This window comes from Musca autumnalis, unplaced genomic scaffold (genome assembly GCF_047663935.1).
Source record: "Musca autumnalis isolate F117 unplaced genomic scaffold, ASM4766393v1 scaffold_3, whole genome shotgun sequence".
NCBI classification, from domain to species: Eukaryota; Metazoa; Arthropoda; class Insecta; order Diptera; family Muscidae; genus Musca; species Musca autumnalis.
Window position 1 is genome coordinate 41654025 of NW_027411866.1, and position 16028 is coordinate 41670052.

Sequence of the window (16028 nt, forward strand, 5' to 3'; positions counted from 1 at the left end):
TCTTCAGGTAAAAAATGGTAGAACTGATTTTTCGACTTTTGTTTGACAATTATTTCACAATGAAGAAAAAATGGACGAAAAACAGAAGAAAAAGTCGAACGCTGACAAAACTAAATTAAAAACTGTGAAATAAAAGACGAAAATTGATTTTTTATGTTTCTTTTTGACATTGCTACCAGATCTACCATTTTTCCGTTCCTTTACTTTTCTGGTAAAAATGTTTATTAGAGAGCAATTTTGACACTTTTCTAATTTACCACTTTTACCATTAAAAAAGTAAAGGAACAAAGCTACATATGTTCAGCGCTTTAGTAGCATTCACTGAACATACTCTATCGCTCTTTACATATCCCTCACGAAAAATGTAAACAAAATATTCACTGAACATACTCTTTTCAAATATTTTGTTTATTTTGCAAGAAGTTAATAAATTGATAAGTAATATAATTAATTGATATTGTTAATATGTAACTTACAGAAAACATTGCAGCTGTTGGAAATTAAGGAACTGCCGCATATTTGGAATAAATTAAATCTGGAATATGCCTGACTACAGCAACTATATTAATTGTGGAGAAATTTTAAAATCACCTTCACTCACAATCAACGAACAGGAAAAATTTATTTTCCGTTGCGGATGCTTGGATGATCATTATATTGTACTGGAATCTTTTGTGCTGCCACCATGTTCTAAACGAATCGATGAAAACAAGCATAAAACCGCTAATGTCGATGAGTCGAACAAAGCCGTAAACGACGATATATCCATTAAATGTGAAACCAACATATCGGGCGACGGAGTGGTAAGTACTTCCGGCATAAGATGAATGTAGTGGCTGGACTCAGAAAATTCTGAAATCTTGTCCACAGGTAGGTCTTGGAATGCTGATTACGCCAATATATAAATCATGTGCGGGAAGTCCGTATTTCCCGAGATAAAGGCTTTGAAAATTTCGAAAAACCCTATGATTTTTGACAAAAAATAATTTTGAAAAAAATTTTGGTCGCGTTAGCCCTGTTTAGTATCTGTCCATAGCAGAAAGTCTTAAATCCCTATTTTCCACAAAAATTTAATTTTTGAAAACTTTCTGTGGAAAAAGTTCCAAATCCAGACACTACATTCAACTTGCTCCGTACTTCCACATAAAACATACTTTCTTATTTATTTTTTTTTTAAAGTATCCTTTAAACTTTATTAAGATCAGTAATTTGCATGAAGACGGAGAGGATACTGAAATTAAAGAAGAAAGTCCCTTACATGAAACTGAAGAACATTTTAGTGACCCAGTTGATAATCTACAAGATGACGAACTGCTGTCTGTTGGTTCAGATGATGCGAGCTGGGAAAATGTTGAAACCGATAATGAGGTAAAAAGTAAAATATCTTATGTATGTGACATCACAGTTTAGAAGAGAACTTCTACTCGTACATAGCGATTATGAATCTTCACGTAGGGAGCTACTCACAAGTGAGTTGCAGTTCACTTTCACCTGCTCGAGCTATTACGATTGGGCAGGGAGGAGCACAAAAAGTGAACAAGGGTTGACAAGTCGGAAAATGGAAAATAATGGCGCGACTTGTGAACCCTTGAAATAATAATTTGTGTTACCATACCGTCATTTTTTGCACAAATAACTTTGGGATTATTAAATTCTTATTTTTTGCATAAAAAGTAAATAAATTTTCAAATTAATAAACATTTCTAGCAAGAAAAATGTCGGTTATTAAAAATCCACTGTAAAAGAACATGAATATTGGTAAAAGAAAATACAACATTGAAACAACATGGCAACATCTGAACAGCTGTTCTTTTGTTTTGACAGATATGTGAAAATTGTTTATTTACACTGAAGAATTCGTGAAATTTATTGGAAAATCGTAAAAAAGTGAACAAATGTCGTTTAAAAACGTCATTAAATGGCTACAATAAGTAAATGTTTAATGTTGCATTTTGGGTGATAACAGAAATGGCAAGTTCTGAGGAATACCAAGGAAATGGAGTGGAAGCTGTACCAGCGATGTTAGGACATCACAGGAGATCAATGATTGGTTCAAATGAGGTTCAGCATTTAGCCAATTCCAAGAATTGTAAATACAATTCGTGAAACATCCGATATTTTCTCCAGTATAAGAACCAATTCTATGAATGCTAAGTATAATTCCTAATGCTTTCTTCAACACTTAAACCAATTTAATGAATTTTAAATACAATTTCAATAAATTTCAATTGTAATTCCAATTTTTTTTTGTTCATGGCATATAACAACCGGTACTTAAAATACTATTCCAGGAAATTGCTTGGTGTAGATACCATTCCACTGGGTTATCGACGATGACGTGATTAAGATCTCAAAATGGTTTGGATCTTTTTGGGGCAACGGTCTGGACTTATATTCCATCAAAATATTTGATTCTATTCAAGCTTGAGGGCAAGTGATTGGACATGTCATCTTTTTAGCACCAGCACCCATTTTTTCCAAGACTGCGACCCCAAAAGTTCCAAATCGTGTACATTACTCTCTCTAGGAACAACAATCGCAGACATGGGTTGCTCCAGATTGGGTCCTTGTATATTTGTGAACCGCTTTATACAGTATGCACCTTTTTGATCTGTCCATACCTGAAAACGGGGAACGCTTTAGTTACAGTACTTGCTTGGGCGTTACCGTGAGAGCCATCCCAATCACCATCTAGTAGGTTGGCCCGACACACTAAGTCCATCAAGAATGATCTTCACTTTCTAGAGAGGAAAGCCCAACGATACAAGAGAGAACCCCTTGCTCAACAAGCATTTCAAGTAGGTTTGTATAGCTTTCACATAGTCGCAGTTTCTAATGTAAACAAATATAGTGTGAATAAAGTCCACCACAAACCAGAGTAGTTTTTGCTCAACTATACTAGGGATATTGCAGTCGTCTAAATTCTTATAGGGCAAATGTTGATAGCACCATGCATAGCACACTTCGTCTTTTAAAGGTGCGATGCCAAACCTAGTCATTTAACTTCAGTGGATAGTTACATCCCATTCTTGGAACTGAAGTTAGACCGAATTTTGTACCAAATTCTGAAAGAATTCAGAGATTCAGACCGAATTCGTAAAGAACTCTGAAAAAATGTTAGCGGTAAATGTCCTAATATTTGTTTTTGTCGAAAACATATTGCGATTAAAAATATAAAGAAACTCTTATCACAATAAGGTAGAATCTATTCCATTTCCAATATTTCAACCATCTTTGATGGTCATCCTCAGGGATTGGCTTTCAAAAACAAGAACATTTGTTTTATGCAACTATAAACAATATGGTAGAAATTTATAATAACAATAATATTTCTTTCTTTTTATAAGAATAAAAACAAAAAAATTTTAATTCTAAGTTGACCTCAAGCCAAAATTAAAACCAAAGAAAAAAGCGTCCAAAGGTCAACAATAACCTCAAAACATAAAAAATTTCTAATTATTTTTTGTTGCTTTCAACCTAAAATACAATTAATTATCATTACAGACACAAAATATTCGTATTTTTTAAAATAAATGACCACACTTAAATTTTTTTGTTCAACTCACTTTGATTTCGGTAGTGAGAAATTTCAGCACAAATTTGCCTCTTTTTCTCACTTTTTTTACATTTGTAATAGCTAATTTTTTCACGAACGTGAGTTTTGCTTACCCTCTTGTTGTTTATAATAAGGGAAGAGTGAGAACATAACAGCACTCACGGCGATATGATGTTTATAATAGGGGAGGAGGCGAGAAAGAGAAAACTCACGGTGAGATGCCGTTCATAATAGGGCTGGTAAATTTTGCAAACCTTTAATATCAACTCAATTGTTATGGAGGAGGTTATTTTTTCTAATTTGCTTTCTTTTTCTCTCTTTACAGTCAGTGGAATCTGAGGACAGTAACTCACCATTATTTGTTCACAATTTCATAAAATTGAAGGAAAATGTTTTCTTCCTAATCGAACAATATAAAAAACACTCAAAGCTTTGGAACCAAAAATCTCCGCAATGTAGACTGAAGAAGCAACATGACAAATATTTGGACAAAATCAAAGATGATTTAAAAGAACAACATAATCTACAAATGTCCTGCACACAAATTGCATCCGTCATTACATATTTGTGTCGTAAATATAGGCAACATTTAAAACTAATGGCTGTTGGCATAAAAAATCAGCCAGCATGGTTTTTCCCACACTTGGAATTTCTTAAGCCTGTAGTGGAAAAGAGTTTAAGACCAAAAATTTCGGCCACAACAACAAAGGATTGTAATTTAACATCTGAACAAATTATTCAAGTATTGGGTATATACGAACGTTTCCCACATCTTTGGAATACTGATATAGTAGAGCATGTCTGTAAAAATAAACGCCTGGAAGCCATTGAACAAATGCAGAAAGTAATCAAAGAAGAAATGAAACTTGAAATAAGCGAACAAGCTTTGCAAAGTAATCTACAATTTATACACAATCATTATAGTAAAATTAAACGTTGCCATCTCATGGAGGCCAAACCAAAACCAGACAAGTACTACAGACACATGCAATTCCTCAGTGAACACATTGGACCCTTTCAATGTAAGGAATGTGCGCAGATATTTAAAAGTCCTTTAACGTTTAAAGTTCACAGAGCACAACATGATGGTTCGGCGGCAATTCGCTGCTCCATATGCAGCAAAGAGTATAGTAATCCAGGTCCTTATATAGCCCATGCGCGAAGACACATGAACGACCTAAGTGAAGAATGCAAAGAATGTGGTAAAAAATTCTTAGTGGCTAGTGATTTGAAGATACACATGCGTTCACATACTGGCGTCCAACCATATTGTTGTGAAATTTGTGGTATATCATTTCGCCATAGTACATCTTTGAATGTCCATCGACGACGCCATGAAAAACAGTATTTACACAAATGTCCAATTTGTTCGAAGGGTTTCTATAAGAAGGATCGCATGAACGATCACATTCGTTCCCATAATAACGTAAGAGATTTTGCATGTAAAATATGCGGAAAAGCTTTTAAAACACGTAAAACGTTGAAGCAGCATGAAGTCATACACGAAGATGTACGAAAGCATGTTTGTTCACTGTGTGGTAAGGCGTTTAAACTTAAAGTGGGCCTTCTGCAGCACATGAGAACACATGGTGCACAACATTAATTAATTTTTGAAATGTGTGTTTCATTTTATTAATAAATTTGTATTTGTTTAAGTCGTGTTTTTAATGTTATAATCTGTTGTGCCAATGGATGGAATGAGATATGGCGTAGGGGTTTTTTTTACATAAAGTCATGGAGGTATATTTCGTGAATGGAAATTCGTTTATTTTCCTAAGAGTCAAAAAAAAAAAGAAACACAACTGCAAAAGAAAAAAAAAACATTTTTGACAAACTTTAAAGCTTTATTCCAGAACCTGTAAAAATCTAAACGTTTGCTATTTTTAGAAATTTACTTTGTAGATTTGAAAAGATCGACTGAAGGAAAATTCGGCGTTAATATCTCAACAATTCGCGAAAATAACATGATTGTCTTATCACATATTTTTCATAGTAGTATCGGAAAATTGATCAGAAAATCATTAATTTCGTGAAAAGCCAGAAACATAACTTTTTTCTGCGTTTGATACGGAATAGCACTTATTACTTTAATACTGCGTTTACATTTACGAAATCGAGTGAATCAACAGTCAATTCCTTTGCATATACGTCAAATTAAATATCATCTGAAATCCATTGGATTTTATTTGACGTTTAAACAATGGAATTGACAGTTGACATCGTGTGGATTTAGCAAATATATATGTACTATAAGTGTTGCTTGCCACTCTAAAAATAAGCACAAGTGTGGCTAGCCACTATGGTCTCCGAGAAACTGAGAGCAAAGATTAAAATGTGGCTTGTAAGGAAAATGTTTGTAGTTGTGTGTGCCTACACTTATTGAGTCACTTGGTAAACTACGGCCGACTTCCGTATTGTCAGTTGCTTTGTATTCGTGCATGAAACTAGGTATTCTTAAATCGATTTCCCCACTGCTGCAATTTCATAAAATTACTCTAGTATGGAACTCGATTTAAGAACCCCTAGTTTCATGCACGAATATAAAGCAACTGACAATACAGAAGTCAGCCTATCTAAGATTGCGAGTTTACAAGTGCAAAATATAATGAATTATTTATTTATTTATTATTCATACATAGTAATGCAAAAAGTCTTTAAGACCAAAGTGCGCATTACAAATAAATACAAAATATCTTGCTGATTAATCCATGACTAAGATAACATTATACAAAAATAAAAAAAAAATATAGTTTGCAAAAATAATCACAAAAATTAAAAGAAAAGGAAACTAGAAAAACGGCTCCTCAGGCAAAAAGAATGAAAGGTAATGAATTAAAATCCCATGTTAATAATAATGCACGTACTACAGGCACCGGGCTACGTTACGTTATTATTTTACTCTTTATGAACAAGCAACGGTGGTGGTGCAAAAAAAAAACTTGAGTGCAAGAAAACACTGTATTAAAAAGGATAAGACCCAAAAACACTTGGGTGTGCTTAAGTGGCTTATGGATGCAAATGGCTTATTGAGTATCTATGGTGTGCACGTCACATGTGTAAGTCTATTAGTATTTTCAAACTTTCGGGAGTTTTCCAAGTAGCCGGCCTTTAAACCACTGCCGACCAAGGAGAGAGCACACAAAATTCTGAATATTGGCAACATTTAACAGTGTGTTAGTAAGGTTGTACGCCCGCATGCTGCAAAACAAAAACAAATCAAAACATTTGCTCTCTTTTGTGTGCTCTTTCGTTTTGTTCGGGTCGTGTGTTTGAATTGCAGAAAAACTTCGTAACTTCAACAATACCAAAGAACGGCAATGCTTTAAACAGGTAAATTTTCGGAACTTCAGAGGCCCATATCTCGAGAAGGACGAACATATCTACCTGTGGCAAGAATTTCAGATTTTTTTACCATCCGGGAGAGTATTCAATTGATGCCCATTTAACTTTATATGACTCCAAATTATAAGTATCAACAACATATTAAAATCTATTGTGTATTTATTAAAAAAACAATAAAATTTGTAATATGAATAACGCACACGCAATAATTTAGGGGTCGATTATGGAAAGCAACTAGCTGTAGCTGACTTGCTAGAAGAGAAAGTCATACAATAAAAGATAAGTGAAACGACAGAGATTTTTATCTAATTCATTCAATATCAGTGTTTTGAATCTTTAGCTATTCAGCCTTATTATGGTGGGCGTAGTCGTATCCAAAATTGCAAGTTAACGTGTCGAAACGACTGATTGGTATTATGAATATATTCGTCCCTAAAAAGCTAAATTATCAAGTTTTAAAGAATTCTTTTGGTAAAAAAATGATAGAATTGTTAGTAGATCATGTTTAAACTTTTAATCCAGAAGAAAAACCAACCCTAAAGTTTTTACAATCAAAATAATTGTTTAGGCGTTTTTATAGTCATTGGCATAGTCGTCGTAGGGTTATTTTATGGTGTCACGAAAAATTTACGACAACAACAATTTTTTTCTCATACAAAATTAAAAAAAAATATATATATTTTTTTTTTTAATTGTAAAATAATTCGTTCGAAATCATCTTTTGAACAAGAACTAAGAAATTTGCATTGCTTGAATCGTTATACGGGGACTCTAAACGATTTTCAATAGAAAGTTTGTCATCTGATAAAAACACGAAATTTGTCAATGAATAAAATAAGTAAAATTTTTTATTTATTTTAGTTATTTTCCAATATATTTCATTAATCATAGCCAACAAATTCTTTTGAAATTGATTTGTTTTTGTTTTTATATGCAGTCGTTAACAAAATCGGTCACTACTATTTCCTCGTATTTCAACGGCAAACGTGATACCGATTTGTCGTATCAAAAAAATAAATGTTATTTATAACTCAAGAAATCCGTCCGGGGAATGGTGAATGTGTTTCTTTCGAAATTTTATGGATCTATGATGCTATAAAACAAAAATGTTAGTAGTATATAATTTTTCATCATATAAAAAATGTAAATTACGACTACGTCTACGACGTTTGAACGCATACAACTACGCCAACCGTAATTAGGGTAATTAATTTAATTGTAAAAATGAGGAAATGTATATTACTAAGGGGTCGATTATGGATAGCAACTCAACGGTAGTTTCGTTGCCGAAAGATAAACTTATACAATTAAAATAAGTGAAACGACAGAAATTTTTGAGAAATTCATTCAATATCAGTGTTTTGAAGCTTCAGCTATTAATTTATGGTCTGTTCCAGAAACTGCAAGAAAAGCTACTATTATTTACTACGATAACATTTTTTCCTTTATGTTAACGGAAAAAATAGTAAAAATTAGTAGATTCTTGCAGTTCTGAAGCAGACCATTAAATGTAAAATGTTTGAATTTTAATGCGGAAATTGTTACGCACCGGCTATCCCCTGAATAATTTCAAAGCATAAAATCGAATAAAAATGTATGAAAAATACACAGGATTAAAAATTTGCTTGGGTAGCTCATGCAGGAGGTAAGTTCTCAACCCGGTATTCTTCAGCTCGCGAACATATTAAAATAAACATTCCAGGCCACGGAAACCAAACTTTTATTAAAAAGTAGAGTTGATTTTAAATCAATTCGCATAAAGTCAATTGTGAGTCATTGATGCATCTTACCTGTGACCATTTCTAGTATGACCAGGTCTAATGTCATACCGAGGTACACTTGTCCCACTCTGTCACCTATTACATTGTATGTACCTTTAATTTAACAATGTCCCTTAATGTGACCTTGAAAACCTAAAAGCTTTGGTTACCCAACATTCCTTTTAAATGCGAAGTGAGTATAGCATTTCATATTCATAACAAAATTCATTTTATTGAACATAATTCATAATTATTTGGGGAAAAAATTAAATGTTTGCATTAATTATTACATTTTAATTAAACATAAAAAAATTAAAAGGAAACATATGAAAGACTAAATGTTAAAAATATTGTTTAAAACAAAACCCCATTTCGTGCAATAGCACTAACCAAAACGAAAAATTAGGAAAGCCTGATGATTGAGCTCAATAATCTACTTTGAAAAATTTCCCATTAATTTCAATTATTATGGGACATCACTAAAATGTTTGCTGGGTTGTGCTCTAAAGTTTGACACTCATCTTCCTTTACAAACACATTAAACTAAATCTTAAATCCTAACGGGATGTTGTTTACAAAAAGAATATTGGAATCTAATTATGTATGTGCATGAAGGTCTGTTAACCCTTTCGGTGCTTCTTTTCTGTTTTTGATCTGAAAAATATATTTTTCCAATTTTATATATACATATATACATATGTACTTATGCCGGGCATACACTATACTGCCAAATGAACCCTTTGTGTACGTGTGTGATTGACTAGTGTGTGGCATCCCTTCAATCCAATTTCAAAAAAATATATACATATTTTCCTCCAAAAATTCGATTTTGAGTTGAAATTTTCCAATTGTTTAATTTTATCACAAATAGAAGTTGTTGTTTTCAAAAATTATTTGTTTGTCACTTGGAAAATAAACAAAATTCATCCGATTGAAAGGGGTTCATTTTCAAAATCAAAATCATTTTGATTTCTATCCTGCATAAAATATTCACACATACATTGACAAATGTTTCAAAATTTACTAATACTATTACAAATGCTGTCGTGCATGCCCGCATTAAGCCCACTACTATATGAATAATCAAAACTAAGGAGTCGATTATGCATTTCCACTAAACTTGAGTTGCGTTGTCAATTGCCAGCACAACTCAGATGAAATGTTGTATTATTGATGTGAACCCAACTGGGTTGTCGATAAACGTGTTATCGATCAGTGTTTTTTCAAACTTGTGACCTCTATTAAATCCAAAAGGCACAATTCGCCAAAAATAAAACTATTTTAAAATGATAAGATATGAAGATGACGAATAAAATGTACAGGACATAACATCTATTCAGTGTGACCGCTGGAAATTTTGAAAAAGTGTCACAAAAAGTATCATTTCTGGAAAAAAGTGGCACAAGTTTTTTGAAAAAGTAGCACAAAAAGTGGCACAGTTTTTTACTATTGTTAAGGGGTTATATTAAGCACCGATAAGCATATATTTAGTGGGATACATTTCTTGTTCTTAAGCAAAACGGAAAATGTCGATTTCGTCAATTTTTATATCGCTCTACTTTTATATCAATAATAATAATCCCACAAAAACATACGACGATCGGACCATCTGTTTTCAAGCTACAGTGGGCACCGCTTTCTAATGGTCTGTTCCTTTACTTCTGTAAATGGTAAAACCGGCAAAAGTTGTAAAAGTTGTAAACTGCTGCTATATGAATTGTATTGTGTCTGAATTAAAGAAACGTTTTTCGAGTAAAAAGTAGTAAAACTTGAAGATTATTGAACGTAAAGGAACAGAGGTTACAAAAAACACTTCTTTTCTATATATTTGACTTCCATTCTGATAATTTTAATTAATTTAATTCTTGATAAAATTTGATCACATTAATGTTGGTAATAGTACATTAAGTCTTTAGCAAATCCAAACGATTTAAATTGTTATTTTCATACAGTATATGTCAAATAAATCGGGATAACATCGCCGTATAAGTGTAAAGATAGTTACATTTGTGTGCTCGCCTATCCCTTGTCTAAAAGGCGTTTAATGGAAAAATTTCAATAGCCGAACGCACACACATACAGCAACACACACTTAGAGACCACCTACGAGTCATTGTTATTTGACTAAGAACCCGTCAAGGATCAATGAATGCGATTGTCGAAATCTTATCCAAAATGATCAAGCCCACTGAGCCACTCATATGATTGTGGCACAGTTCTTCCCGTGGGCTTCATCATTTTGGATAAGATTTCGACAATCGCATTCATCAATGCTTGCCGGGAAGTTTACATTACAATGTATGTAGTTTAAAAAGTGGCACAAGGTATGAAAAAGTAGCACAAAATATCAAAAAGTGGCACATTTGGTATCAATATAAAAAGGTGGCACAAAAGTATCAATGCCGATAAAAAGTATCAAAATTGATACTTTAGTGGCACAACGGTCACGCTGCATCTATTAGAAGAAATTTGAGGAACAAGTCGAATCCATTGGAATTGACATCTGCGCTGTATGTTGAAGCTCATGTTGGAAAGATCTGTATAATAAGTAAAGGATCAAAGCATGCCGTAGTTTACATTGTGGAAACGTTAAAGGATGACTTCAAAGTAAGTTAGAGATCAACAGCAATACCCCCACTTTTAAAAGTGTGCGCTGCGTTGAGATGTTTTGCGGAGGGAAGTTTCCTAAATCTACATTGTCGAACGTAAAGAAGGAAGTTGTACACTAGATAGAATTGGATCGTTTCGAAGTTGACGGAGGAGGAAAAAAGATAAAAAAAATCATTTTTATTTAGAAACGAAATTCCCTGGTGTAGTCGGCTGTATAGATGGAACCCATGCGTACATTGGTTTGCACTCAATTTATTAATTAATATTTCAAAATGTTGTTTTGTTGTTATTTTCACCATATTTTTGATACACAAATATTCATGCAAATAATCAACAATTGTTAACAAAATATTTTTTCCTTTCAATTTTACTTCTTGTTTCTTCGAAAATATTCACTGCAAGTGAAAATAACTGCTTGCTGCAAAATAGCCGGTTCGTCAACTGAGATTCGCAACTTCATTTGAAGGTTGCCATACATAAAGTAATTTTGACAACTGGCAACTCCACTCAACGATAATTGCTATCGATAATCGACCCCTAATTTTTTAACATTTTGTTTGAAAAAGTGGTTTTTAGACACTATGCCATATGGCATAGAATGTACTTAAAGGAAAGAAACAAAACTAAAATATTCAAGTTATTGATTCAATTTTATCTTATAGAAGACCAAGAGTCCTTATAGAAGAGAAGAGGTCTTCTTATAGAAAAGAAGGAGGTCTTCTTCTACAAGAGCAGGAGTTCTGCTTATAGAAGAGCAGGACGTCTTCTCATAGAAGAGCCGGAGGTCTTCTCATAGAAGGGCAGGTGGCCTTCTCATAGAAGAGCTGGTGGGATCTTTTTATAGAAAAGCAGGAGCTCATCTCATAGAAAAGTAGCAGACCTTCTTATAAAAAACATATGGTCTTCTAATAGAACAGGTGCCCTCCTTATAGAAAGGCATAAGGTCTTCTCATTGAAGACCAGAAGCATAGACTAATGAAGGTGTAGACGAAGAATTGTTCTCAGCATGTTACTTAGTATGCTCTGTAATAGTTAGATGGCGTTAGTGGTATTTTTTTTAACATTGAGCTACTACACGACATATTTGGGCGAAAACCATAGCATATCGAGAACATATTAAGTGGAAGGGCAACATCTATAAAAAATAAACACATTAAAATTCTCGATCTATAGATTATTTTTTCTATGGAGCTACTACACGACATATTTGAGTGACAACTTCAGGATATCGAGAGCATATTGAATGGAATGGCGCCATCTACAACAAACAAGCACACTACAATTTTCTCTGTCTATACGATTAATTATTCTATGCCAGAAGGTCTACTTATAGAATACATGAACGTTTACTTATAGAAGATCTGGAGGTCTACTTTTAGAAGATTTGGTGGTCTTCACATAGAAGGTCTTCTATTAGGATATCTGGAGGTTATCTTTTAGAACATTGAAAGCTTCTTATAGAAGACCTAGGGTCTTCCTATAGAAGAACTAGGGTCTTCTTAAGGAAGATTTGAGGCTTTCTTTTAGAAAAACTGGAGCACTTCTTATAGAAGATCTGAATGTCTTCTTGTAGCAGATCTGAAGGACTTCTTATATAACACCTGAATGCCTTCTTATAGAAGGGCTGGAGGTGATCTTGTAGAAGACCTGGGGCCATATAGAAGATCATGAGGACTTATTTTAGAAAATCTGTAGGAATTGTTATACATGATCTGGATCTGGTTTTCTTATGGTAGATCTGAAGGACTTCCTATAAAAAACACCTGAATGTCTTCCTATAGAAGACCTGGAGGTCTACTTATACAAGATGTGGAGGTCTTCTTGTAGAAGATCTAGGGTTTTTACTATAGAAGATCTGGGAGTCAAACAAAGTGAAACATTTCCGTTGGGAAAAATCTATGCCATATGACATAGTATGAAATATAAAAAATCTGGCAGCTCTATCGAACTATATTTCGGATCTTTTTTTGTTTCAAGGCCTCCACTCACCTATCAGTCACGCTGTCGGGCCGATTAACCCTTTTTGTATGTGTTTGCATGACAAGTGTGTAACAAAGCCTTCAGTCAATTCTCGAAATCTTGATATACATATTACTACAAAAATAAATTAATTTAAAATTTTTCTTTGTTCCTTCACAAACATTTGGTCTGTTCCAGAACTGCAAGAATCTACTAATTTCTACCATTTTCTTCGATAGCATAAAGGCCCCCACTCATTAGTCAGTCTGACTGCCAGCATTTATGGTAGTATGTGTAAATTTTTGAAATTTTGAGAATGTATGTGTGAGTTTTCCAAGACTGATGAAAATCAAAATAGTTTTGTTTTCAAAATGAACCCCCATCAGTCTGGGTGAATTGTGTTTATTTTCAAATTGTCAATAAATAATTTTGAAAAACAGAAAATAATGTTGGTGTTGGAACACAAAAAACTTAGAATTCATTCATATTTGGAGGAGAAATTCAAGATTTTTAGACTTGACTGATGGTTCGTGCTACACACTTGTCAGTCACACATACAGAAAGGGTTCATCGGACTGACGGCACAGACTGATAAATGAGTGGGGGCCTTAAAGGAAAAAATGTTATCGTAGTAAAAAATAGTAGCTTCTTGCAGGTTCTGGAACAGAACAATAATTATTAGTTTTTGAAAATTGTATATTGACAATTTAAAAATAAACTAGACTGATGGGGGTTCCTTTTGAAATCAAAACTATTTTGATTTTCATCAGTCTTGAAAAACTCACACATACATTCTCAAATTTTCGAAAATTTACACATACTATCACAAATGCTGTCGGGCAGATTGATAGGGGAGTAGACGCCTTTAATTATTGATACGGTCCATACACTGTGGGTATGCAGGACGGCATTTGTAATAGTATTATGGTCTGTTCCGGTACTGCAAGAATCTACTAATTTGTACTATCTTTTCCGATAACATAAAGGAAAAAATTTTATCGTAGTAAAAAGTAGTAGCTTCTTGCAGGTTCTGGAACAGAGCATTAGTAAATTTTGAAGCATTTTCCAATGTATGTGTGAATATTTTTTGCAGGATAGAAATCAAAACTATTTTGATTTTGGAAATGAAACCCTTTCAATTCGATGAATTTTGTTTATTTTCGAATTAATCAAAAAATAATTATTGAAAATAATAAATATTGTTTGTGGGGAAATAAACAATTTTTGAAAACATCAACTAGAACCCGTGTTTTGGAGGAAAATTTATCATTTCTCGAATGTTGATTGAAGGAATGCCACACACTACTCAATCTCACACGTACACAAAGGGTTCATCGGCAGCAGCAGTTTGGCAGTAAATGTGTGGGCCGCATAAGGCAACGATTATCTACTAAATTAATTACAACAAGTAAGAAAAGGCTATAGTCGGACGGGGCCGACCATGTGATACCCTACACCTTTACCCCTGGGAATTACCTTCCCACATATAAAATTCTTTATGGAACAAATAAACTTATTGTAAGAAGTAACTTTGTGCATTCTGGTACCGTATCACACCAAGCTTAATAGTATAATAATTGTTTCACAAACATCCTAGAAGGGACAAGGGAGACTTCTCTCATATCAATGAGTGAGTGTACCCCGATTCATATTCGCTCAATGATATGGGACCCACAGCTTATCTCCGAGTCCGAACGGCGTGTCCTAAGACACCGCTTGTAGAGAAGTTTTACAGGGCTGAAATACTCGGAAAATGTCGCAAACCTTACTGAAGGATATTTGGCTGGCTGGGGATTCGTTTTGAAAAAAAGGTGCAAAGCGACCCATGCTGCAATGTATGTATAAAAATCCATTGTCCAATTGGACAACGTTACGGCACCATGTAATTTGCAATTTGCAATATGGGATGGGCAAATGTGGTCCTCTACACAAAACCCATTATATATTAAGCAGTAGGCCCGTTATATAGCAGACACGAAGATCAGTAGATCTATTTCCATATGTAGTCTACTTTGCCGGTATATGTCCTCCAGTAATAAAATAGTAATGGTACATTTTACCCGCTAAATATTATCAGATCATCATCCAAAATTGTAAGCATCTACTTCGACCTAAAGTCTTACCTCGTGCAAAATTTCGTGATTCTTGAGCTATAATTGCGACCTTTAGCGTGTTTATGATTACACTACAAAGAAGTAACAGGGTATATTAGCCTGTAACTCTGTTATCTTAACATGTACGCCAACACAATTGACGTTAATAAAAAGGTCAAGTGTTCCTCTTCCAAGTATAGCTTACTTGCCCGGAATGTCTCTTCCAGAAATAAAGATAAAATCGGTATATTAAAATTTTTCACAATTTTCACACAAAATTGTTGGTCCATCTAACCATCTAAATATTATCTGATCGCCATCTCAAATTGTGAGCTTCTACTTTGTCATATTCTCTTACCTTATTTAAAATTTTGAGGCGATCGGACTATTATTGCGACCTACAGAGCAGCTACAAAATCGGATAAAAATTATGTTTTTGGTCCATTTCACCCGCTAAATATTTCACGATCATCACCAGCATCACTTAACGACCACAATTGGGGCAAGTTTTAAGAGAATCCACCATCCAACGGTTCAGATAAATTCTCAATACTTCTGATGTACGGGTAGCAGAGAGGAATTTTCGATACATTATCACAGCTGCAGCCACTCGACGTATTCCTGCTGGTCGAATAACCAAAAATTAGACCTAATTTCTCAGCTGCAACGTTAAGCCAGTCAGTAAACCCAGAGGGTTAGAGGTAGTCG

The 16028-nt window shown here is 33.8% G+C and overlaps 1 protein-coding gene across 2 annotated transcripts; it reads left to right on the forward strand.

The window, feature by feature from the left end:
- The first annotated feature begins 228 nt into the window (after positions 1 to 228).
- LOC141397039 (uncharacterized) lies at positions 229 to 5211 on the forward strand. Of its 2 annotated transcripts, XM_073972855.1 has the most exons (4): positions 355 to 422; positions 479 to 803; positions 1180 to 1368; positions 3882 to 5211. In XM_073972855.1, exons 2-4 carry the CDS (start codon positions 543 to 545, stop codon positions 5157 to 5159), a joined length of 1728 nt encoding a protein of 575 aa, XP_073828956.1. In that variant the 5' UTR covers positions 355 to 422; positions 479 to 542; the 3' UTR covers positions 5160 to 5211. The 2 variants fall into 2 exon arrangements, with proteins under 2 accessions (XP_073828955.1, XP_073828956.1); XM_073972854.1 differs by having other exon boundaries at positions 229 to 803.
- The last annotated feature ends 10817 nt before the right edge of the window (positions 5212 to 16028 follow it).

Coding starts and splice junctions, on each gene's coding strand:
- LOC141397039 (XM_073972854.1), top strand. CDS start 543: ATGCCTGACTACAGCAACTATATTAATTGTGGAGAAATTTTAAAATCA. Junction 804..1,179: donor ACATATCGGGCGACGGAGTG/GTAAGTACTTCC, acceptor TTTTTTTTAAAG/TATCCTTTAAACTTTATTAA. Junction 1,369..3,881: donor ATGTTGAAACCGATAATGAG/GTAAAAAGTAAA, acceptor CTCTCTTTACAG/TCAGTGGAATCTGAGGACAG.